We start from the raw sequence: 27347 nt of genomic DNA on the forward strand, positions 1-27347 counted from the left end.
GTTATTCAAATTATGATAAAACTGTAGGCTGCTGCTATCTTTGGTTGCATTATACCATTTCAAAGACAATCAGCATTAATTAAGGTATTAATGTATTAACTGTCATAAACACTGAGCAGCTGGTGGAGGTATTTTCCCCCCTGGTTACTACTCATCTTCTCCTAACCGGTGACAAACAAAGAAAAACAGGCAGGCGTGCAGAGGGAGGGAGAAAGGGAGACAGTGGAGTTTAAATGAGTAATGACATTTATGTCTAGTCCACAAATCTAAGACAGCAGCCCTTTTTTAGGGGAAAAAAAGCAAAACATTGTCTTATATTTAGGTCAATATGGTAATAGAGGATAAACAAACCAGATTTCATTAACAGCCATATACTGTCAGTCAGTATTGATGTTTTGTTGACTGAGTTCTTATTTCTTTGTTGTATTTCATTTGTTTGGGACAATTAAATGTATTACATTCAAACATATAATTATTGCAGTATTAACATTTACCACATACATTTGTTAGAAATTGTCAACACAAGTGAACTAATGTCAATACAGACCTACACTACATGCTCTATATATCTATTATCACTGCAGAGAAGAAAGAAAACAGCAAAACTATAAATAATCAGATTATGAAAATATTGTCTATTCCCTTTCGAGTATTTCAAGCATTTCACAGCTAACTGTGATTGTTAACCATGAAGTGAGTGGTATAGATAAATAGCAATATACTTCCTACGTGTTATGATGCTCACAATTACCATCATTTATCGGAATATTTTAACATTTCTGAGAGTACCATAGCAACAACTCAAATGTAAATTTCTAATCTGTGTTTTACAGACCAGACTTATGTGTCATTTCTTTATATGGTGATGGAGGCTGACAATGACACACTCTTTAGTAATGGCAATAGGCTTACCGATGCCACTCTGAATGTGTGCTGGAAAAGAATGTCTGTGGGTGAGATATGTGTCAAGTGTTGTGACATTAGTTGCTGTTGAATATGTGTTAGCTTGACATTGAGAAAGTGGAGCGTGCCAGCATGCAGCCTAACTGATAGACAATTACTCTCAGTCGCGCGCATGCCTGTACACGCACATAACTCATCTCCACAGACTCACATCGATACTTCACAAACATGAGCCTATATGCACAAACAAATGATACAGAACAGATACACATTCTGAACACACAGCACAGAAAACGCATACACACATACACAAACACACACAGCTCTGGCTATGGCAGGTCCAGACCCATGGGATTGACTGTCGTTGGCCTGTGTAAATATTCCCCCTCTGCTCGGCTCACCTAAGCTCAGCTTCGCACACATGCAAACAAACACTCTCTCACACACACACACACACACACACACACACACACACACACACACACACACACACACACACACACACACACACACACACACTCAGAGGCCATGTGTACATGTAAGACCACATACACTCCCACTCCAGGGGATTTTCATGTGTCAAGAGACACAACAGAGAGAAGAGAGAATATAGGGGAAGATATGGAAACAGACAGATTGCAGTGAAAGGCATGTTGCAATGAAAAAGAGCACAAAAACATGAGAAAGGAGACCGTGGTATTTTTTCTTTCCTTTTTTCTTTCCTTTCCTCCGTTGCCTACAGCCTGGTTTGAATGTAAAAGACTGATAATCTGAAGTGTGACCGTTGAGGCAGAAAGGCAACTATTGAATGCCTTTCTTACCTCAGTGAGGCAGTCACACAGCTCCACAAGCGGCACGAAAAGTTCACTAGAATGCAGACACGCACGTGTGTGTGTACACACAAGGACACAATATAAGTAAATAGAATGACACAAGGGAGCACAGCCAACATGCTCTCTCTCTCTCTCTCTCTCTCTCTCTCTCTCTCTCTCTCTCTCTCTCTCTCTCTCTCTCTCTCTCTCTCTCTCTCTCTCTCTCTCTCTCTCTCTGTCTCTGAAACACACACACACACATAAACACAAACACACAAACACACACACACACACACACACACACACAAATAAATAGTGAATGAAGCTGCCAGGGTGGGGACGCACTGCTCCTCACCATAGCTCAGCTCACAGCTCTCTGCCCTTGTGCCGGGACCTCAGCCTGTCAGTCTGTGTTTTACTCCGTGCACCACCACTCCACTGTAAGCAGCCAACACAATTTTAGGTATTGAGGTGGTGAATAAACTGTCCACCACTACCCATTTGGCCTTTTCAGAGCTTGACAGAAAGGACCGGAGGTAGAAAATACACTGCATTCTGTCCTGCCAGAATTGAAAACGGCAGGAGTGCTGCTGTGAAAGGGGGAATGTATATAGTCCTTGTTATTAGGCCGGGCTTGTCTGAAATGAGGTTGACACAGCGCCAGACATTGAGATGTTTTCTGTCACTCCATTTTTTGTTTCATATGAAATTCAATATGATACATTAGTGTTCCAAATGGAGGCAGTGCAATAGATATTAATTACTTGTCCATTACGGTTTGTGGCATTATCAATCTGTTATCAGCTGGCTACACCACTGACTGAAATTAACTGTCACTTCTCAATATCAGCCAAGTCATCTTCGTGCTTTATTGCCTTCATTACAATATTCAGTTCTTAAATGGTATCCTCATGAGATCGGGCAGTAACCAAGACGTCGCCAATGCACGAGATAGATGTCACGGCATGTTTATCTGCACAATGTTGGTAAATATCAAAGGAAATGTCAGCGTCGGTATCAAACGCCTTACAAGGGAGCAAGAATGTGTTGTGGTTTGTGGAGGAAATAATGGGAGCACAGCCATATCATGATTTTCTGAGGTTCATGTATATTTGATAGGGCCTGCCAGATGTGGCCTTGGATGTGTGGAAGTGTATCAGCAAGCAATCTCTCACTGAGCTTGCAGAAATTAGATTTCATCTCAGGTCCCCAAATCTAATACACAAGCTTATATTTACTCACAGTTGCAGAGCATCATAAGCCAATATGACCCTATAGAGGACTGGTAGAGCCTCGCAAAACACAGTTAAATGAAAATGCTCTGACCAAACTCTTCCGAATGCCATCCAGCTTCATAGCCACAGATTAGCTCAGAATGTAGTTGTTTCTCCCCTGCATGAGCTTAAACTGTCATAAAAAATACAACTGACAAAAGCCCACTGTCAAATAAAATAATACAATTATTTTAGGTTATTACACAAGTCAGTATTAACTAATCCACTTACAGAAAATCATAAGTGATGTGATCGATCCGTGGTATATTTTGAACCTGTATAGAAATGTCTCGCTGTTAAGAGATTTCATTTAAGAAAATCACTCTGAAATCATTGCAGAGCCTTTGTAGTGAGCTCAAGAAAAACGCACATTTGAGATGAAATGGTTGCATGAGTCACTCAGTGCACTGAGATGCCTGTGTCTTCTTCACAATGAATGCAAAGTCACAGTTAGCATGCGGAGAGCCATTTTCCTATGCAGAGAGCCTTTGCCTGCCTTGAATACTCTTCGGGGACAATAGCACCCACTGAGGAATTTTAAGAGTCTTCTTGCTTTTCTCTTTTTCTTTTCTTTTTTCCTCCCTTCTTATCCTCCCATGACCTCCCCCATTTTTTCCTCCTTCCTTTCTCTGTCTGTGACACAATGAGAATGGATGTCTACAGCTCAGTTCATCCATATATCTGTCTGTTTGTTTTGCTAAGATATATTTTGTAGTTTGTAGCACAGATAAATGTGTAGTCAGCACGTCTTTGTTCAAAGGAGGCAGAAATGAACGATCGCAGATTGATGAACACAGTGGTCAACACAGTTTAATCTCTATTACCAAAGTCAACATCTCAGCAACTCAGTGTATTTCCTAATCAAAATAAAAACATTTGAATGGATTGATTTAGATTAGTTTTGCAGCAGATCGATGTTCAGTGGCCGAATGCTGAGTTCAGAAAGGCTGCACAAATAGCTTTTAATTGTTGGGATTTCCAGTTGACTTGATTTGTTCGAGTGTATTTTCTGGGAGCCTCCGCTGCCAATGGAAGTTTTCCAAGCCGTTTTTACAGCAGGACATGTCATAACCCAATTGTCTCAATGTCCACTTACAGTAAGTGGCTACGGTGGCTAAAGAGTCTGCCACGGTAATTGACTCAATGGGAGTTTACAGTATGAAGCATGAGGCAGGGAAGGCAGATACGACGGTGCTCTCCAGGGATGGGCTGCTGTGACAGTGCTGCTATTTCTCTGCCGTGTTACTGGCTACACACGCATGCACAAATGCACACACGCTCACTCAATGCATGCACAAACGCTGAAGCTTTCCTGAGAGCAAATAATTCCACAGTCGGGTGCTGGCATCACATTCAGAGCGCCGTCCTATCCCGGGCCTGAGTTTCGCTCTCAATCTTTAATATGTGCCCAACAATGACGGCGAGGCGAGGGCGATGCATATCCATCCTATTTTTGTCCGCTGTTTTTGCATGGTGTGCCGCCTTGAATTAGACCGAGCTTGTGTGGCTTCTGACTGCAGGGCTACTGGCACAATGGGCAGAGTGAGGAACAGTGGTGTCAGACGCTGTGAGAGAGGAACACACAGAGTGACATAGGCACAGCAAGAAGAATATGTTTACACTGTTGGAGACCTCGTCTAGCCCGGCACATTCCTGCCTGGTACAATAGCTAATCAGCTTGGACGCCGCTGCTGGTGTGACCACTGACCCTAAAAGGCATCAGTAATTGGGGGGACTCTTTTTAATAGGTAGAGCACTTTAATTCCAAGTGGGGTGCAGGAATTACAGCGCATCCAGGAGAGCTTTTCTTTTTCAAACGTCTCCTTTGGTTCTGGTTCATTAATGGTGGTTTAGATTAAAAGAGTTGTTGATGTTCTTGGTCAAAGAAAGGTTGCTGCCTACTAGGTGCACTGTGAGTGATGACTAATGAGCTTTCTGAAATGTGTGTGTGTGTGTGTGTGTGTGTGTGTGTGTGTGTGTGTGTGTGTGTGTGTGTGTGTGTGTGTGTGTGTGTGTGTGTGTGTGTGTGTGTGTGTGTGCATACACACTGGTAGTATTTATCTAGGTGGGCTGCATAGTATACATACAGTATATTACATGTTACCTTTAGGTATTCTTCGTGTAAGCTGGAGAAGGATTCAACTTCCTAAGATATACTATTGATGATTTTGATGATGATGTTGAGGATGCACATGTGCAGCTAAGCCAACGTGTTAATACTGTTAACGCCATGCACATTGTTTGTCTTTGTATGTGCGCTACAATCAAATGTAATCAGGGACATATCCCTTTATAAACCAGACTCAAAGGCTTGTAAGCTTCCAATCTGCTGTATTGGAAGACTGTGAAAAGGGCCAGGGTAAGCAATAAGCTTCCACCCACCTCCTGCTTTTAGTTGGGATGTGCATATCCATCTCAGTTTCACCTCCAGTACCCCTACAGCTCACAGCTAATTTGTTTCTGCAAGACTTGTTCACTTAAACCGACGTCCCTCTCTCTCTCTCTCTCTCTCTCTCTCTCTCTCTCTCTCTCTCTCTCTCTCTCCTCTCTCTCTCTCTCTCTCTCTCTCTCTCTCTCTCTCTCTCTCTCTCTATCTCTCTCTCTTTCTCTCTGCCATTCTTTCCTTCCTTCTTTGCTCTGAATCCCTCTGATTCCCCCCAGGGGGGTGTACATCCCTTGCGATAATTTGTCTGTCACAAATGCAACTGCACCCTCTCCGTGGCTTTCCTTGGCCCAAAAATGAGTTTCAGCTATCCCATCTGGCTGTCACAGGCAAGATGTCGCCAAGAATAGAAGCTTCCCATCCTTCCACATTTCATGGCTGAATTGTCATATTTGTGTGTGACTTACATCTTTGACCCTCCCATACTTGACATATTTTACATCAGATTTGTATTTATGGAGCTTTGCTTCCTTGAAGTCAGGGAACTCTTTGTCTCTGACTCTCACTACTTACTGCATATATAAAAATGAGCCATGCTTTGGGGGCTGCTACACAATGCAGATGGGGTGTAAAACATGGTGTATATATTTAGAAACAGGAGTCAGATGTTTTTTACTGTTACTACACAGCAGCCAGTTGCACAATCCTCCCATGAAAACCAGTTTCTGTGGGAGCTATAGGCACTAATCATTTCCTCTCAGCACACTGATCTGAAATCTATTTGTGGACGCAGTAGGAGAAGAGGGAGGAAATCAGAAAACATCTTTAACAACTTGTCTCATCTAATGAGATTAGCAGAGCCGCTTACACAGTCATGACATGAAGATACACACAGATAACCCTGTAATAACTCATTATTCTTCCCATTTCCACATTGACGCCTAGTCAAGGCTCACTGACAGTGCGTGTTGTTGTGCGTACACAGCTATCAGGCCAATCTAGGCAATGCAGCAGTGTGGAGTGAGCTCACTGAATACCGCCTCGAATGCCACAGCACAAAGAAAGCTAGCAACAGAGGCACATGGAGATAGCATTCCTTGCTTTTCAGAGGCTGCAGCATTAGTGACACATGCATGAGTGCAAATGGAAAAATTCACCATGCAGGCTCTCAGTTTTTCTTGGTTTGGCAGGGAGGCTGCGAGGGCAGAGGAGAGGGACAGAAATCAATTCCCTGTGTGTGTGTGTGTGTGTGTGTGTGTGTGTGTGTGTGTGTGTGTGTGTGTGTGTGTGTGTGTGTGTGTGTGTGTGTGTGTGTGTGTGTGCGTGTGTGTGTGTGTGTGTGTGTGTGCGTGTGTGTGCGTGCCCGCATACGTACATATGCAGTCATGAAAAGTTACAGATAACATGAATCTTAAATGCTGTAAGAGCATTTTCTTGCATGTGGATACCATATAAGATCAATAATAATAGAAAATTATTCTATGTGATCTTCATTTGTTGAAACCTTTTAAATATTTATTTTTTTTGACTTATTTTAGCAGGCATAAGGAAGGGTTTCTCAGTCACTCATGTCAGCTAAAAAAAAGAGAGCCTACTTGCACCCTTTGATTGTTTAATCCATCAAGCACGGTGCCACACGCTTTTCTAACAACAACAGCAAAGTACTTAAAAGCTGCTGTAACCTTTAAGTGTCAAAAGATGCTTTTTAGTCCGTGGTAAGTGAGTGGGTATGTGCCTTGTGCCTGTGCCTGTGTCTGTGGGCACTGTAACTGTATCATATAGGATTTTCAAATAAATGGCAGTGTTATCCAGCTAAGAGTGCCAGATCCAATTTGTTGTATTGGACAATATAACATAGAAGCACCCAAAAAGTTTAGACAATCACATAGACGTGTTTGAATTTTCAGTTTAATCTGCTTTACTATGAATGACAACATGCACTAATCTGAAATGTACCGATGTAGTAAAACCCCGCCCACGCCTATTCCGGGCTCAAAATAATTCAGAGAAAGACCAGAAATACTGTTTGACACAGGTGTGGTGTGCATGCCGGTGATTAGCAGCCAGATTGATGAGTTCAAGGAGGAGCGGTGGCCCTGTTGTGCACTGCGTGCAGACAGAGGGAGGCTAGCGTGCGCGTGATGATGAGGCCTGGAGTGTATGGTATTGACCAGTGGATGTCACGTCGCGATTTGTAGGAGATATCACACTCACCGGGCTCAGATGCACATCGATCTTGGAACCTGCATGGGTACAGCCTGTCAATGGGGTCATTTTTATCCTCTCCTCTCCTCTCTTGCCTTCTACCCTTTTTGCCTTCTGTCATTCCCCGATTTCCTCTCCCCCTCTCATACCCTCTCTTTTCCTCTCACCTCCTCTTCTCCCCCATCCTTTTTTTTGCCTTTTTCTTCTCTCTCCTCTGTTCTGCTTTCCCATTCCCTCCTTCTTCCCTCCATCCGCCCTCATGGATCAAACTCTTTATCTGGCCTAAGCCACAGCCTGCGGGCAAGCAGGCAGTCTCTACAGAGGCTGGAGCAGAAGACCAACAGCTTCAAACAACATTATATAGGGCTGGCATGAAGCATGTCTCACACTGATAGATGAAAACACTGGCCCCTCAGACACTGCCTCTATATGGACACAATGAAATACAAACAGTCCTTCTGTTTCAAAGTCCACTGCTCTTCACTTAAATATTGCCACAGCACCTCCCAGGATGAGAGACAGACTTAAATTGTGTCGGAATTAGGCAACAGCACACTTTTGTGTTCTTATCCATGCGAAAAAAATCTGTCAGTCTCTGGGAGGAAGATGCATTTTCTTTGGCAGCTCTTCTGTTGGATAATCTCCTATGAAATCAGAATAAATCTGGTTTAGAGGGAAAACATGTGAACCCAGGTAACAAGAATAGTTGCAGCCATAAAATAGCAAATGCACGCAGTGAATCATGGGTAGTAAGACCTATTTGGGCCATTTTATGTCATGTAACTGTAGCAAGCAAGTACTACAAATAACAGTCTCGCATAGATTAATGCTCATGCGTACACGCACATGGCCTGGATACTTCTGTGCTAGGAAACCAGGAAGTGCATTCAGTGAAACTACCATCTCAGAAATCTAAGGCTTTCCCTTTTTCCCGATTCCGTCAGTACTCGTTTTGTAGTTGACAAGTTCGATGCAAGACAGAATTTTTAATGGAAAATGAAACAATGTAGGTGTTGTTTCAGGGCTGCCAGACCAATGTGAAATTATCCATGGACTAATGCATGATCAGACCAGAGGCACTTGTGATTAAGTGGATGCAGCCTGTGGTACTGTAGGCTGTAGCCATGGAGACAGCAGCTTTAACCCTGTGTTTTTAGACTGCAAGTGGCCAAGGATGTAGGCCACAATTAGGCAAATTTTAGTAAGTAAAAAAGTAAATAAAGTATTTATCTCCAAACAAACTTTAAATATTTCAGGTGGGATTAAACCACTTCATATGTCTTAATCATTTGGGGTGAAAAACAATAATATTGTGAATTTCTGGTAGGAGATGAGAGTTTTCAGAAGGGTGAAAAATAAAGCAGAACTGAGAATCAGAAACAAAACAAGAGCCAGAGTGAAATGCTGCAAGAGAGGGTGAGCAACATTTATTGAGTGTGTCCAACTGAGTGCTAGCCTAGTTTGACTGTAGACAGAGAGGATGTTTTTGCAACACAGGGGGCCCTGCATAGTCCTAGGGTCTGTGTAGATTTGCTTACAGTGAAGAGATGGTGGAGGTAAGATGGCTCAGAGGATTCAGGCTTCGCTGAACGCAGGCTTATGTCTAATAATCAGCAGGAAGGGACTCAGCGTGGTCCCTCAGAAAAGGAGACAGAGAGAGTGCTATGGAGAGAGAGAGAGAATCAGAAAAACAGCTAAGGAAAGATTGAAGGCGAGGGGAAAAGCAAGTACAAGATGCAGCAGGAGAGAAAATGACATTTCCCTGTGGCTGTGTTATTTCTCTCTTGTGATGGCTTTTATGTGTATGAGAAAAATGTTGATAAGACTACTGCTTTACATCTTTTCACCCCTATTAGCTCTTTTAACATCATGTGGAATTTTGTTGTGAAAATGAATCACTGACCTATGAAACGATACTCGGACAGTCCAAACTTCCAAGGCTGTCTGATCGACGTCCCATTAACATTGGTTGTTTTGGATGACATTTTTTAAGGTTGTAGTGGTTTCGCAGGATGCGTTTTACAGTCGCATATATCTGAGGGCCAGACTGATAAAACTTACTGCTTCAGTGATTTTTGCCAGCTGTTCCAGATTACAAAGTACAGTCATTTATAGTGCTTACTGTCGTCATCACCAACAGAACATCCTTGTCCATTAACATGGACTGAGCACTCACACATGCCTATACAAGCCACGTAATACATCAGCAGTGATCCAAAGCACAGCCACGTCATGTTACTCTCTTTCTCTCCAGTGATGCAGCATTGGCTCATTAAAATCAGCATTTCATCCATATTGCTGGTGTCAAAACATGGCCTAAATGTGTGTGTGTGTGTGTGTGTGTGTGTGTGTGTTTGTGTGTGGGTGTGTGCGTGCATGCGTGCGTGCTTGTGTGTGTGTGTTTGTTTGTTTAAGCCTGTGGATATGTTTAATTGTGTGTGTATGTGTGTGTGTATGTGTGGGTTGTGGCTATCTAACCTATCCAGTGGTCATCATACCCACAAGGTCAAGCTCCTTTTTTTTTTTCTCTCCTCCTATCAGCTGTGAATTATCTCCACAAGCCACTCCACCAATCTGTGGCCTGAACCACATGCCCATTTAACGGGCATCTAGTGAGGGGGCAGCGCGGTCGAGGTCGGCAAACCGCAGCGCAGAGCAACGCGACAGCATTTTAGCAGGGGCCCAATGAGTGATTACCTCAGAGCTCCAGTCATAATTCAGTGTGACCTCAATCTGCCAGCAACGCTATGGCTTGATGGATCTGCTCACAGTTTGGGTGTCGGGTTCTCACATGTCAAACACAGACAGATAACGATAGGGCTATCTGTTGCTTTTACAAAGTAAAGCATGCTAAATATGAATGTGACACACATGTTGATCGTCATCATGCTCTTTTCTGTTTAATTCCTCAGGACGCTGAGTGAAGAGGCGTTCTCTGCGTAGACGTCACTGTAAATGCTGAAGACAAAACAATGTCACATATGGTTAACCCCCGTCTTGATGATGCCTGTCGTCCGACAGTCTATTAATCATCCCTGCGTCTTATCAATCAAAGTCAGCACAAATACATATGCATTCACACACACACACACACACACACACACACACACACACACACACATGCGCATGCTCACAGACACACACACACAAAGTTCACCTCCCAGTGTTGATAATTAGTGGATTCCCTCAGTGGGTGATAGAGCCTGTGCTTTTCTTCCCTCTCTCTCTGACCTTCCCCAGTGAGCCTCCTACCACAGTGGGGCTCATCACATGCAGCTCTAATACATATTTATCGGTCCAGTGACAGCTCATGTGGGCTGGATTTATATGATTCTCGACAAACAATAGTAAAGCCTCTGTCACTCTTCCTCTCTTTCATCAACCAAAGCGGTAGATAAATCTAGTAATGTCAACCTGGCTCCATCCTCCTCCTCAGCAGCTGGCCATCTGTAGGTTTGGTTGCTGACAGATATGAGACCAAGCCTTGTTGCATTCAACCTGCTCTCCTCAATTACAGCGAATGGATTTGATATACGTATGTCTGTCAAGTCGCCTTGGCAATCATAGGAACTGCTCTGCTGGCAAACGTTTTCCTACAGCAACTTCTGATCAAAGACATTTAGAAAGTGGCTGTGGCATGGCTGGCAGCATTGGGATTCAGGACAGACTCCCTGCACCATGACTGGCTCTGTTTGCACAGCGCAATCGAGTCGAGATGTGAAGAGAGGCAATACCACTAAAGAGCGAGGGGAGGGGAAGGGAGGGGAGAGGAGGAGGAGAAGGGAGGGATGGAAGGATTAAGCCCCAGCCCTCCCTCTCTGCCTCCAAGCGTCCATCTTTCATCTCACGGCCGCCCCTCTAATGCTTTCAAGTGGGTGAAACCCTCGACATCTGCTTCTGCTCCCTGGGACACAGCACAGGCCATCGTCCTGCAGAGACACACATCCACAGGACAGCTCGAAGGGCAGCATCAGGGCAAGGCCACAGAAAGGTGATGGTCTCATCCACATAGAGCGAGGCACGTGGTGCACAAACAGGAAAACAAGCATGACTTCTTGCACTGAGGTTTAATCAAAAACGTGTTGGCCAACATGTATTGAAATCTTTGCTTTCACACCTACAAATCATTGTCAAATACACAAATGGTAGTTTATAATGGTAAACACACTCACCACAGAAACATTTCACAGTTCACTCGCCCAGACACATTAATTCTACTTACTACTTGTGAACAAATAAATGTAAATAGCTCCGTAAATAAACACTTTATCTTCGCCAAGAAGAAATAAGCCCCCCGCCGCCTCTGATTAAGACAACCCAAGTGATATATATGGCACTTAAGTCTGCTGTTAACCTCATAAACACAAAGACTTCAACAGAGCCACCTACACTGGCTCTGAAATATCAAAGTATGTGTGCCTGTATGTTTCTCTGCTTTTCATCGTGGCTTAAATGTGGAATCGTTTAATGACATTTATTTTTTCCAATACATGCCATTTCTGGAGCATTTCATCTGCTGTGGCTTTTAACATGGAATTCTTTGACTCTGGCAGTGATAGTGATATAAGCAATTAAGCGGCATGGTCAAGTGGTAGGAGCTTCGTTAATGTTTTTCTCTGAGGTCGGAAAAAAAACAGCACTTGTGAATTCAAAACTATCAGGAGGACCGATGAGTGGTGCTGTCAAGACAGAGATTGCGAGGTATAGGCGATGATGTGAGGGAGGCCTACCGGAGATAGAAAGGATGTCATGTCACTTTCACTCTACTGTCTATAAGGAGAACTTTTTCAAAAGAGACGCAATTCAATTATTTCTGAGGAAATTATGTTTGTTATTTTGGATCTGTTCCTGACAATTCATTTTAGATTTCATTCATACTGCACTGCAACCATAATGTAATTGACTGTAATTTGTGAAAGGACCCCGTGAGACAGTAGATTTGTTCTCTTCAGCTTTCAAACCCCCTCCACCCTCTTTGAAGCCCACCCATCCACCCACATACATACATCAAACTGCTGTGTAGTTTCACATTATAGGTGATCTGTTGACTCTTCGTACGGCATGAGTTTATTTCTGTATATTACATGCAGGAGACTGTGGTGTTCAGTTCAGTTTGGTCTTATTTCATTGTGTGCCATGTTTTATTGTGTTGCCAGGTGAATGTGTGCAGCTTTGTACCACAAATGTAGGGATTAGGAGTGTAGTTTTATTAATATCAATCCACCCACAAATTCCCATAGAATTTTGTGATCTTTCAGGCAAAAAATGACTTTTAATTTACACAAGGCATAACTGATGTGCAGGTAGTGTGTGTGTGTGTGTGTGTGTGTGTGTGTGTGTGTGTGTGTGTGTGTGTGTGTGTGTGTGTGTGTGTGTGTGTGTGTGTGTGTGTGTGTGTGTGTGTGTGTGTGTGTGTGTGTGTGTGTGTTTGTGTGTGTGTGTGTGTGTGTGTGCTGATTACTGCAAAAAGGAACATCTGTGTCTATAATTGCAATGTTTGAGGTTCATCCAATTTAAGCTACCTTGAAAAGTACATTAACAGGAGGAGGGCACGGGCACAGAGTTCATATATATTTGAGAACACTTAAATTGCACTCTGCTGCATTTCTGCATCTTATTCTAGGAAAGGAATTTATATTTTGTAAGGTATGGTGCAGCCAATTTTGATGCATCTTCTATTTGTAACAAAGCCTATAGAGCCATACTGCCAGCATCTGTTTGTGACAAACATGGATGTTATTACTGGGAGAGTATATAGAGATGAATGGAAGGAAAGAAGATGACAGACAGAGTGCTGATTCCTTCCTCAGTCTGCGAGCTGTCTGTGAGAACGGGCCATCTGCACATTCATTATCACAGCCGTGATTCCATTATTGTTCTGTGTGGCAACAAGGACTTGTTCTGTCTGGCCTTTGTTATTCTTATCAACTGTGTAGCTGACAGTCCCCTTTTGATCATGGCAGTTTCAAAATTAACAACTATCACGTAGTAGAGTACTTAACTGAATTATCCTTGTGACACACTAAACACGATCCTGTCTTTTTTTTCCTGTGTCCTTATGCAGGTCTGTTCCACAGAGCCATCATTCAGAGTGGGTCAGCTCTCTCCAGCTGGGCGGTTAACTACCAGCCGGTCAAGTACACACGTCTCCTGGCAGAGAAGGTGGGTTGTAATGTCTTGGACACCTTAGACATGGTGGACTGTCTGAGGAAGAAGAGTTCCAGGGAGCTGGTGGAGCAGGACATACAACCCGCCAGGTACCACGTGGCCTTTGGACCTGTAATCGATGGTGATGTTATCCCTGATGACCCCGAGATCCTGATGGAGCAGGGCGAGTTCCTCAACTATGATATCATGCTGGGGGTCAATCAAGGTGAGGGGCTGCGGTTTGTGGAGAACGTGGTGGATTCAGAGGACGGCGTCTCTGGAAATGACTTTGATTTCTCCGTGTCGGACTTTGTGGACAGTCTGTATGGATACCCTGAAGGCAAGGACACACTGAGGGAAACCATTAAGTTCATGTACACAGACTGGGCAGACAGGGATAATCCAGAGACCAGGCGCAAGACACTGGTGGCTTTGTTCACTGACCACCAGTGGGTAGAGCCTTCAGTGGTGACGGCGGATCTCCACGCTCGCTATGGCTCCCCCACCTACTTTTACGCCTTCTACCACCACTGCCAGAGCCTGATGAAGCCCGCCTGGTCTGACGCCGCTCATGGGGACGAGGTGCCCTATGTTTTTGGAATTCCCATGATTGGTCCCACTGACCTTTTCCCCTGTAACTTCTCAAAAAATGATGTCATGCTTAGTGCTGTCGTCATGACCTACTGGACCAACTTTGCCAAGACTGGGTGAGTAAAATACAATTTGACCTTTTATTTCAACCATTATCCCAATTAAGGATTTTACTAATATTAGTACTGATGCACATTGCTCAGTGTTTCCTTCATTCATTTATTAATTCTTTTTTGAATCATGATCATGACATACTGCTAATTGTTCAGCGAGAGGTAGACAGGATTGGGGTGTGAAATCTAGACCACTGACTGGTTGTGTAGCTTACACATGGTGTGTACAGGAAAAACAACAACTCTTCAGGTAGTTAGCTCACTCATAAAACAAGTAACGCATCAGATGTAAGGAAGCATTTGAAAATAAATGGCATATATTTAGGGGCAAAGAGTGGCTTTGTTTTGGTGGCACCACCTAAAGTAATAGTGTTCCATTTTTTTCCTTACGTTACAGTTAACAACTGTGGAGTTGTTTTATCTGATAAAAAGTGTTATCTTGACCTGAGGTCAGCTCAGAGCTGCTTGCCAGTTCGTGCTGAGAGACTGGCTGCAGGGACAGTGGAGCAGGAGCCACGTTGCTCAGCAAATCCAAAACACTGGGAATATATAGCATATTGTCCCATTAGCTCACCAGTGTTAGCCTCATTACACACAAGAACTGCTGTACATGTAGCTTTCGCGATGGGTGTTTTCCTTCACTTTGCTACAGCTGTTCCATTCTTCATAGCATTTTAGCCCTCCTGCTGCACTATGCACAGAATGTAAACAAGCCCACAACATAATCACACAGCATTAAGGAGCACATCAGCTACACATTTGGAAAAAGTTTATTTTTACAGTAAACAATCAAAAAAATACTGAAGGTTAAATGAATAAATGACATTCAAATGCACAGAGCAGTACCAACACCTGCAGGAGTTTATCAGTATTCCAGTTCTGACCAATCAGAAACCAGTAAAAATTCAAGACCAGTTGTCTGCATGTCATTCGCTAATCCCAATTTAGATCAGACAGGTGCATCATGGGTCTAATAATAGTAGAAACAAAACATTTGTCTTTTAAACAGGTTCAGTGACACTACTTGTAAATGAGTAAAACCACACAATAACAAACTTACTGTGTTTTTAATAGAAAGTAACAGAGACAGAAATCCTATTTCAGTCTTATTAAAAGGACTTCTGTACTGCATGAAAGAGGCTGCAGGAAAAAGGAAGCTTGACAATGGATAGTATAGGACAGAAAAGGCATTTTTCAATAGAGCCATTTTTTTCAGAGGTGTTTTTTGCCTGGACATCCTGGTTCTCAGTCTGAAAACCTGAGACATATTGAATCTGAGGAAGATTAAATGTTCCTCCAGATTGTGTGCTGTGCTATTCGTGCTTGGCTGACTGTTTGGGTTGAATATGTGTACACGGTCACCTGCATTTCTGTATACATCTGTTGTGTTTGTGTGCATGTGTGTGTTTGGCTGGAAACACTATCTATGCTCTGTTATACTGATGCCCAAAAGACACAGAGACTTATCAGAGAGGCATATCAAACTCTTGCCCTCTGCGGTATCGATTTTCTCAGCCTGGACCCAGTCGATCACTCGTGCCCTGGGTGACTCCCGTTCTCCACCATGCTCAATTTCACCCCCACCCATCACAAAGCATGGTCATTTTGTATGACTACTAGTTATCATTTCTAACAACTTAAATTTAATTTGACAATCGCTACTACCAGAGAGGTATTGATCCTATCCTAAATGGGCTGCAGTCTGAAATCTTGTTCTGTTTTTTTATCTGCCTCTATATCATCTGCTGTCCTATCAGGTGGCATTTACATCCAGCCGTCTGGCTGATAGGCTGAGCTCACAGGCCGTCGGCTCCGCTAGATCCTTGAACTGCTAATGGCAGACGAGTGCAGATGGACTGATTTCAGCTGTTTTGGCTCCTCAAAGAAAGCACTGAGGTCCATCAGTGATGCTCGGACTAAACAGCTGTCTCCTCTGCCTGGCAGCCATCTTGTGTCGGCACATACAAAGTGGCAATTTGTAGATACAGATGGCATTTATTACTTGTCCTTCCAAGGATATTATCTGTTATTATAAGGAAAGAGGATGTGTTTTATTTAAAAGAGAAAAGTTAGAGGCCTGGAGATAACAGTGCCAGCTGAACTTGGATCTTGCAGTGAAATTAATTCTGATGGATGATGACAGCCTGCCTGGCTTACCTACGACCAGATTCAGCACAATGCCATGGGCAGTAATCCTGCAACCCTAACCTGGCCTTCACCCTAGCAAGCAACTGATTCCGAAACAACAAATTGTACTTTAATGATGACCCAGTGTCAGCTTTTGTAGTTGAGATTAGGAGCAGAGCAGTGGGAGGGTAAACTGGTCCTACATCCATCCTCGCCATGTTATGGCTACTATCCACCCTATGGTGTGTCACCTTGGCGTAGCTCCAGACAGGGGGATTACAGGCAGACCACAAGGCACTCAGATGGTAAAAAGCCCGGGATTACATGCCAGGATAATAGAAAAACTCACTGTGCTGCTCCAAAGGGTAATTTTACTCCAGCCCAAGTGAAGGACTCTACCATCAACTCTTCGGGGGAGGGGTGAGGGGGAGTTCGTCCCCCTTATTTACACCACACTGGGGGATATAGCTCTCTCCTCCAACACCGACCAATCCCAATGTAGCGTTAGAGGACATCCTTTTAATTAAGACCCAGTTGAGTTCCCTCTGCCTTCCCAGCCTGTCCAACAGCCATCTTCCCTATATCTGTAAAGCAGCTCTCTCTCCCCTTCCAGATGTTCGTAATGAACTGACCCAGATTGCACTTCCTGCCCTCGTCTCTAAATCGGCTGTTGAAACATGTGGGACACGATGTTGAGACACTTGGGCTGCATGTCAACAGTGTGTATCATAGCAGCATCCCCCCCAAAGCTCTTCCTGTCCCTGGCTCTCATGTGTCATCTTTACAGGGCAAATCCCTGCCCATGCGCCTTTTTGTCTCCTCTATCAGTGTCAGCGAAGCATAAAAGCATACAGAGAGTGCACGCTGTCAAATCTTCTTAGTGTGTGTGTGCATGTGTATTGAGTGTGATTGTGAGAGAGTGTGTGTTTACACTATGAGGCTGTTCTATCCTGAGAGTTAGGGATGTTTCAGAAGCTGGGGATTTACTCAGCTCTGAGTTATTTTTTCCGGGTGTAACATTTGTTTTACTATTGACAGGCAAACTTGGCCTGTGCTGTATTGCCTCCAAAACTTTTGCCACCAGTCCACACGCTGCGATTTCCACATCCTGCTCAAGTAACAAATGCGAGCACAGCATCGGCGCACAAACGCGACTCTACACCAAAAGAAACTGGCAGAGCACTTCAGAAAAAGACAGAATGATGAAAAGCTCAAAAAGATCAATCATTATATATCATTAGTGCTATAAATATGTTCGTCCATCTTCCCACTATTTGTGTTTTTCTTTTTTTTGCCAGCTGGTGCTCATTTTCCCTGTTCTATGTGCAGGGTGTGCCACATGCTGTGCAGGGCCTTGCTAGGTAGTTAAAGAGCAGAGCACTGTCATGTGATGACTTTTTTTCCTTCTTTCCCCCCTCCTCTCTCTCATTATTCTATACAAAAAAAGGTCTACTCATGTATTACAGTCACAACATTAGCTAAAATATGCAGTATTGATTGCTTTGTCTTCAGTGACAACGGCTTCCGACCAAACAAATGTAGATAGAAGCAACTACAGTCTGTCTATACTGCAGTTTAACAGCCAGTGCTTTGATTTACAACCCTGTTCGGGTTTTTTTTTTGTTTTCCTCCCACTTGTCAATGAAACCCTCCTCTGCTGGGTTAACGACACGTATACATCAACTCTTTCTCCCGTCTGACCTCATTCACGCACTGCTTCAGCCTTTTCCTTTTACCCCAGCTGTCTAGTAGTTACATCACTCATCCCTGATCCCCTTCCTTGTCCTTTCTCCGGATTATCCTCTGTTCCTTTCAGCTTCCTTCGTTAAGGCCAACTCAACCTGTACCAAGAGTCTGTGAATGGTCGGCATTGTGGACCAGCACAGCCACCTACCTACTCCATTAAATAGGCACTCACTTGATAGGAGATTTGTAGCCAATATCCTGATTTGCATTAGAGAAGGTAAGGAAGTGGTGTGGCTTGTTAAGGGGCCTGGATTCCATTGATCGGTGTCCATGCTGTGGGCTGAATGTAATGAGAGGAAGGCAGCAGGGGGAGGAGGAGCAGAGGAAGTAGATCTGCATGTGTACATCCATAAGTTAGTGGTTGTCTTATTAAATAGGGAGAGAAATACTAAACAATAATGATGCAACATGATAAAGAGAGACGATTAAAAAGCTGCTAATTGGTTAGAAGAAAGAGAGGGGAATTTATCGAAGGTTTTTTGCATTTGCTACCACTCATCTAATCAAACAAATCAATAGTATCCATATTAAGGAGTGGGCCGGGAGCTGTGTCCTCCAACACTTCTGCACGCCCCAAAGTCAAAGCACCTCGCCCTGCATCACTTAGCCTGCTGAACTGAAGGCTGCCATTAAATATGAACCACGCATCACTCAGCCCTGTGCCCCAGCGTGCAACCACATGAAGGGTAAAAGAGCACAGCCTGGTAATTTGCCTGCTCAGTGCTGAAGTTGCCCCCCACGCCACACCAAGACAAAGTCGACAAACAGAGTTAGATTGAGTGTATATATTAAAAATGTACACAGAATGCAGGGAAAAGGTGTTGGAAACCTTCTGTGAGAGAGAAATTACAATTAGGTGCTTACTTTGTGTTACCTGGTAAGTAGATAAACAACTGCAGGGGATGAATTTGTTACACAAAAGTAACAACAATAACTAACTAAAAAAAAAAAAACAGGTTTCAACTTTGCATATTTTAGCAGCTTAGCAAAATGAGCATCAGTGTCACTGAATTAATGCGTGCTCCTTGTTTTATATTGAGAAGCTATTCTCAGTGCAGGATTCAGAGACCTTGAGTGTAGTGAAAATAGATTCTTGTCTTCTGCCTTAGGGCGCCTAAATGTGTCTTTTCAGATTTGGTGATGGCTAGGTCTATGATCATTCAAGCGCTTCAAATTACATCAGGATGAAAAGGGGAAGGAGGTACATGGGAGATGAAAAAAAGAAAGAAAATGAAATTCATTCTTTCCCCTTATCTACCTTTTACATCAGTGCTTGAAGACAGAGCTTGGAATAAGTAATGAGCTAGGGCGCCCGTTCTGCCACATGTGTAGGTAGAACTGGGACTTGTGTCTGTCATCCAGGAGGCACGACATCTTATAGAAGAGCTGTTTAACACTTACAGAAGGCTTTTCCTTTATCAGCCTGGAGAGGCTCGTTGTCATCACTGCACGGAATGTATGGCTTTGTGAAATGTGACATGTCTTGTGTTTAAGTGTGGCACTTGTGCTGCCCCAGAGGTCATTATACCAGGATGCGTCACAAGTGCAAACGTGCACACATGTAGATGCACAGGTACACAAGCTGACTGATGCGAGATGAAGCATGCACACGCAAACTCCCAGTCAATCATAGATACAAACATACGGGAGCACTTAAACACGCATGGTTGGCCAAGGTTAGCAAGGGTCAGCAGGTCATGGAGAGGGGAGGTGGAACTAAGGAGTGGATGAAGGCGATGGTTTATAGTACCACAGCCATATGAACACATCAGAGGAAATCTGAAAGGCCATTAAAACGCCTGCTTTTATGGGTGTAATAATCCCTCTCCTCTGCCTGGGAGTCCAGCCACAGCTCCAATGACCATCCGGATTAAGTGGGAGGTCTGACAGGAGGCAAGCTATCAGCTAATGCAGGGAAGCTCTGAGAGCCCAACAGGACCACAAACATCAAATTATGCCAAGGCTGTTCATACAAGTCACAACGAGGCGTTTGCTGTTGAGCTGGACACCTACAATGAGCTCAGGAAGTGTTTGGACAACGATGCACTGTTCGGCGTTTTATTGCCAGATTGTTATAATATTTGAGAGTGAAATGATACGGAGACCGCAAGGTTTGAGTGCAGAGTGTCAGCTTTAATTTGAAGCTATTAAGACACATGAAATGAACAGACAAAGCAGCAAAGCCTTTTTTGTACTTGCAAGACGTTTTTTGACAGGTTAAGATAATGTTCAATAAGTGTTTTCATTTTTTATCTGTAATGAAAATTCCTTACTGCGAGGTGACTTCTGAAAGTGCTGGGCCCATCAAGTTAAGCAGACTGTTGATATCTTATAGTCATCTTCTCTTTCCAGCATTTTTAATTTGATTTTGTTCTGTCTGTATCGCAGAGTATTCAGCTGTGACTAGTCTCAGCTGATTTCATAGTCATTACATTGTTTCACATACAAACTAATAAAAGCACAGAGTAAAAAAAAAATGTCTCTGCTTACACACTCATGGCACTCACTGCAGAGATTAAGACTTCCTGCAAAGTATACTGACTGAAAAGTTTATTTATTTATTATTTAAAAAGGATAATGGTTTGTCAAGCTTAGAATTTTTTCTTGCTTTTCTGTCAGACACACTGCACAGTGTTTTGTACTGCATTATACACAGGTTTGGACACACTATCTCATTCAGGTGAAGAGGAAAGTGTATCCAAATCTTTTACTGGTTCTGTATGTCTGATTATGTTTTTGGGGGGGTTATTTTATCCTGAACAAAAAGTGCTTATCATTAGTTCAAGAATGGCTTTATAATTTATAGGATTATATTCTATATGTGTTATATGGTAGACCATCTCTTTCTTTACAAAAGTCATGCAGCACTCTATTACAAAGTTCAGTTGGAAAATGCAGCAGCACAGCACTCATGAAACATTATAAAGATGTTCTGACTACATTGCATCATACAGCACCCAGTATGCCCCAGTACAAATAGAGCAGAGTGACCTAGTAGCCCTCTACACTTTGAATAGCAGCAACCGAGCACAGACCACTCCCTCTGACTCTACAGCTCAGAGAGGGACTTCAAAGCCAGCGTACAGCCCAAAAGTAGGGGCAGCAGTGGTAGAAATTGTTCAAAGGAATGTAGCCTGTTTACTATTGACTTTGCAACAATTACCCAAGCATATGTGTGTAATTAGATAAGGCAGCCAGTTGTTCTCTAATGCGGCAAATCAAATTAACTAAAGATGCCACATTGATTTCTTTGTGTTCCCTAAATTATTCATCTTCACTTGCACTGAACCAGCCAGCCAGCCACCAAAGAGCTTTTCTAACTCCTCTGCACCACCACTTCCTTGCTTCCTGCAAACACTGATTGTTTTGTGAGATCCCTCCAAGTACCTTTTACCTTTTTTGCCGTCACATCTCAGCAAATTGACCCTGCGGAGAAGAGAGCGTTTGCAGTTTTATGGAAATGCCCGGAATTCCCATTAACTGAGATAGCTATTGACCTCCATCAGTGTTGTCATGTGCGTGTATGTACATATTCGTGTGAGAGAGTGAGAGGGAGAGAGGGGGAGAAAACTTGCTTGCATGTGTGTGTGTGCATGTGTGCATGTGTGCATGTGTGTGTGTGTGTGTGTGTGTGTGTGTGTGTGTGTGTGTGTGTGTGTGTGTGTGTGTGTGTGTGTGTGTGTGTGTGTTTGTGACTGCATGCATAAGACTGCTGCAAGAATTCATGAAGCACGCAGGCTGCAGACAACCACGTCTCAGGCTGCTTCATTGACATCCTGTTCTCTGGCATGTTGCATTCAGGGAGATCAATATGACCTTACCTCCACCACCCGCTCCTTTGAAACTTAATTACTGATATTCAGCTACAAAGTCATCATAGTCTGGCTGTCAATATTCATTGGGGATCATTACGGGCCTAATAAAAGAGGTTATTTACGGGCTGCTCTGCTGACACCAGCCCAGGTCCAGAGATACAGCTTCAGCCATCTCAATTTGCTTTACCTCCTCGCTCTCTCTCTCTCTGTCTCTCTCTGTCTCTCTCGCTCTCGCTCTCTCTCTCTCTCTCTCTCTCTCTCTCTCTCTCTCTCTCTCTCTCTCTCTCTCTCTCTCTCTCTCTCTCTCTCTCACTCACCTCTCCCAGAAGCACTGACCTGAAAAAGAAAAATTGACAGCAGAGAAACGAACAGGAGAGAGGATGGAGGGTGAATTCTTCTGGCATGGTTTTTAATTCTCTTGGCCGTGTTTAGAGGTTTTAAGCCAGTGCCAAAAAAACACTGTAGCCACCATATCCCTAAATCCCCAACTAAATTTGAACTTTGCCTGCCACTGACATGGCAATCAGACCCACAAAGGGATATTTCATGACATTTACAGAAATGTTGCGCAGATCCTCGCTGCCTTCTTGCAACAACAACAGTTTTAACTTCTCTGCTCCAGCATTAATTATTGTGTTATGTGTCATTTAATTTCACAAGTACCAAAAGCAATAGCTTAGACCACAGAACTCCCACTCCTGACATTGGACAGCAACAAGGCAACAAGGAGTTGTGTGATTGAGGAAGACTGCGATATGTTAATTAATTCAATAAATCAATAGCTTCACTATAATTGAAATGGGTGGCCATTCAGTGTTGATGCCAAGGTGTCGAACACTGAAAAGTGGAACAGTGAACTCTGTAGATCAAAAGAGGTACTGCATCTAGAAAAATCTCTCACTCTCAGTCGCTCACTCTCACACGTTCGTTTTGTCTCAGTCTCACACAAACACACACATACATACTAATATCTGAGCATTCACACACACAGCTCTGCAGTTCCCTCTTAGTGTCTTGATTAATATGGTCCACTTTACATCAGTACACTGGATGCCAATGCACACTGTGCTGCCTTCCCTGAGCAATTAGCAGAGGGGCTCCACCAGTGTTGGATTATCAACAACAAGATGCCTCCTGACGCGAGCCCTAAAGCCTGCTGACTTATTCATATGTGTTTACTTTAAAAGCCTCTGCCCTGGTTTTTGTGGGTGGGCTGCATCAAAACTGAATTAAGAACAACATCTGGGGAGAGAGAGGCAATGGGGGTGAGAGAGGCAAGTGTACTGTGCCCACAGAGAGGCGGCACAAATGCTGCGTGGAGATCTTGTAGTATAAATAAAATTGAACATGCCTTGAGAAAATAAGTAAATAGTAGACATCTGTGCCAGTTGGTACAGCTACTGAAGGTGTGATATATACCACACCATACACACCTTGATCAATTATTAACTGCAGTCAGGTGGTAGGTTTTGAGGGTTTTTGATTTCATCGTTGCGGGTTTCGCTGAGCAAGATCAATAAATCTCCAAAAGCAACTACACCCTTCTCACGCCAAAGTATAAGCTGTGTCTGAAAGTGTTGTGTTTTCCTTTTAGTATTTGTATGTGCTTCCTATCCCCACATGAAGGTCAGAGCATGAATAATTAAACTTACTGTCAGAATCTTATTTAATACCCTATCACGTCTTGTCTGTCTGCAGGGATCCCAACAAACCGGTTCCTCAAGACACCAAGTTCATCCACACCAAGGCCAACCGCTTTGAAGAGGTGGCCTGGTCCAAGTACAATCCCCAGGACCAGCTGTACCTGCATATCGGCCTGAAGCCACGCGTGCGCGACCACTACCGCGCCACCAAAGTGGCCTTCTGGAAACACCTAGTGCCGCACCTGTACAACCTCCACGACATGTTCCACTACACCTCCACCACCACCAAAGTGCCCCCGCCAGAGACCACTCAGAACTCCCTGTCCACCAAGAGGCCCAACGGGAAAACCTCCTGGCCGTTCAACACCAAGCGGCCTCCCATGTCCCCGGCCTACAACAGTGAAGACAAAGACTCTTGGAACGACGACGAGGAGACGGGCCCTCTAGTAGTGGAGAACGCACGGGATTACTCCACCGAGCTCAGCGTCACCATCGCTGTGGGAGCCTCGCTGCTGTTCCTCAACGTACTGGCTTTCGCAGCCCTCTACTACCGCAAGGACAAACGGCGGCAGGACTCTGGCCACGGGCAGCCCAGCCCGCAGCGCCAGAGCACCTCCAACGACATTGGTCACCACGCGCCCGAGGAGGAGATCATGTCGCTGCAGATGAACCAGACGCACCATGAGTGCGAGGCGGGGAACAGCAACGAGGGGGCACTCCGCTTAGCCTCTCTGCCAGACTACACGCTCACACTGCGGCGCTCTCCGGATGACATTCCCCTCATGACCCCCAACACCATCACTATGATCCCAAATTCCCTGGTGGGCATGCCCAACCTGCACCCCTACAACACCTTCACAACCGGCTTCAACTCAACCGGCCTGCCACACTCCCACTCAACCACCCGCGTATAGCTTTAAGGAGGCCAGGGGCAGCCGGTGCAGGCGGGGGAGGATGAGGCGGCAGTAGTGGTGGTGGATGAAGAGGAGCAGGGGAATGGCTGAACGGAGGAGAGGATTGTGTTTTATAAATATCACAGGGAGGGGGAGGGCTGTGAGGGGGAGGGGAGGGGAAGGGCAGGAGTCGGATTAAAACGTGAAGAGATTTAACTAGACTTTTACTACGAGGAGAGTTGCTGAGAGCTCTCTATGGATGTCAAGTTGTGCAGAGCTGCCAAAATCAAACTGCTTCCCTTCTCCTGATCGGGGAGGGGGTCTTTGTGCGGTGTTTTTTTCTAAAATAATCATTTTAAAAGCCTTTTTAAGCAGACTGAGGAGATATCAACACTTTTTTTCTTGAATTCATAAGAAAAACAAAGAGAAGTGCTTTTTATTTCCCATCCCCTCCTCCTGCGGGAGACACATCTAGAACAATGGCCTCTACGTCAATATTCGCAAAATGTTTTTAATTGCTTCTTTGTTTTGTTTTATGTTTCAATGCCTTACAAAGCTTGTTCTTTTTTGTCATTATTTCTATTCCCTGAGACTATTCCAAGTGGAGTGTGTTACAAGCCGATGAGACTCAAAGATGAGAGACTGAATCCAGGATGGGAACCTAGAGGATATGCAGATGTAGAGATTTTAAACCCATTTTGGGCAACTAATTTTTTTTCTGTTGCGTACCAACACAACAGCCACACAAATGGTGTTATCTTTTTTTAGCTCGTATAGAAATGATTTGTCTGGGACAGCTCTTGTCGGGAGATGAGAAGGCAGAGATAAATACTATGTTACTGTGATTGTTTTGTTAAGAAAAAAAGTGCATCTTTTACAGCCAATTTATCTGTTAAGCTATCTGATATTATCTCCACAAAGTGTGCACGTACACATGCCGCTTTGAGCACCTGTGTGTTTGTGTGCATGTGAAAATGATTTCTGTTTCCTAACGTTCAAACGTGGTTAAGAGGTTGAGATAAAGGAAGAGACACATTGTCAGAACGTGCAAAAGCAAGAGTGGTGAGTGAGTGAGTCTGTATACGTGCAAGGCAACGATGTGAGCAAGTGTGTGTGTGTGTGTGTGTGTGTGTGTGTGTGTGTGTGTGTGTGTGTGTCAGCGTGTGTGTTAGCGTGTGTGTGTGTGTGTGTGTCAGCGTGTGTGTTAGCGTGTGTGTGTGTGTCAGCATGTGTGTGTGTGTGTGTGTGTGTGTGTGTGTGTGTGTGTGTGTGTGTGTCAGCGTGTGTGTGTGTTAGCGTGTGTGTGTGTCAGCGTTTGTGTGTGTGTGTGTGTGTGTCCGTGCACCTGTTTTTTTGTTTGTAGGTTGTATAATGTGGGTTTTTTTTTTTTTTTTTTTTGGGAGGGGGGGGGGGGGGGGGAGGGGGGGGGGGGGGGGGAGGAGGGGGGGGGGGGGGGGGGGGGGGGGCTGAGTACTTTCTCATGTTGTTGATTTTTGTTTCACCACCAGTAGTGTTTCTGCTGCGTCTCTGGGTGTCTGTCTTTGCGAAATAGCACTTTTGTTATTTTCAAAGTTATATATGTCTAATTTTGCTTAAAGATTACAAAATAAATCTATTATTTTACGTGTAAGAGAAAAAAACAGCTAAAGATTCAACTGAACTAACTGACATGATTCCATTGACTTTGTAAGAGTTCCTCTTCAAAAGCAGACAGTGACCTGTTTGCACTGAATAAACCTACATCAGTGCACACTTGTATTTCTTTGAATATATATATAAATATGGGCATACATACATATATGTATAGGGCTCCTATGGAGATATCGCTCCCACTTACAAAACAATTAAAACACTGTTCAGACTGAAAAGCATCAACACAAATATTTTTCATGTATTGTTGTTGTCATTCGAAACACCCTAAGCCAAGACCGCTCTAGGTGTCTTTGTAAGAGCTCTATATGTATATTTATGTATAAAATATTTAATATTTATTTATGTATACCAGATGCATACATGCTGATTGTGCCATGTGCCAAATTAAAACTGTAAAAAATGAAGAATATAAAGTTTCACTAAACTTTTTCTTCTCTCTTGATCAAAGTTCTTTTCCTTCCTTTTATAATTTTTTATTATTTCCATTTTGAATGAGTTAAAAAGAAATATTCTTGCAGCAAGTGCAAGTCTACCCCAAGGACTTCCTCTCTACCTCCTCTCCCTCTCTCTCCCCTCCTCCTTGTCTTCCCTCTCTCCTTTCTCTCACTGAAACCTTTGAGAAAAACAGGCTTGGGGCCTATCTGTGTGCATAACTCCAGCTTTTACTGTAATTCATGCAAAGTAGTGCTGCAGCAAAGGGAGATTGTGAAAAGATTGCCTTGATGTACTCACATAGCATCCTATTATATGTTATTCTCGAGGAGAAAAACTAGAGTTATTGATTCTGCTAGTAAAAGTGACAATTTTCATTAAGTATCTTGGCGTAGCACAGATTGTCTCTCGTGTTACAGCGAAGTGCAGTAATATGACCTGACCAGTGATCCTAGATCAGTGTTGCAGTTCTTAGATACTTCATGCACATAGACCTCAACATTTTTATGAAGTATTCCATTTCAACTTCCCCTCGTATTTAATGATAGGAAACGCAGCAGAGCGAGAATCACAGTCTGGTCAGCTCATCACTGATCCTGCCAGTAGCAGA

At 43.7% G+C, this 27347-nt stretch overlaps 1 protein-coding gene across 6 annotated transcripts in view; it reads left to right on the forward strand.

Moving 5' to 3' along the window:
• The window catches only part of nlgn3a (neuroligin 3a), an 89601-nt gene extending 64837 nt beyond the window's left edge, over positions 1 to 24764 (forward strand). For all 6 annotated transcript variants that reach the window (XM_062425313.1, XM_062425310.1, XM_062425314.1 and 3 more), the window contains 2 exons: positions 13642 to 14431; positions 23815 to 24764. In XM_062425313.1, coding sequence (XP_062281297.1) covers positions 13642 to 14431; positions 23815 to 24673 — 1649 coding nt within the window. In that variant the 3' untranslated portion in view covers positions 24674 to 24764. The remainder of the gene's footprint in view (positions 1 to 13641; positions 14432 to 23814) is intronic.
• Positions 24765 to 27347: the final 2583 nt, after the last annotated feature.

This window comes from Scomber scombrus, chromosome 9, assembly GCF_963691925.1.
Source record: "Scomber scombrus chromosome 9, fScoSco1.1, whole genome shotgun sequence".
NCBI lineage: Eukaryota > Metazoa > Chordata > Actinopteri > Scombriformes > Scombridae > Scomber > Scomber scombrus.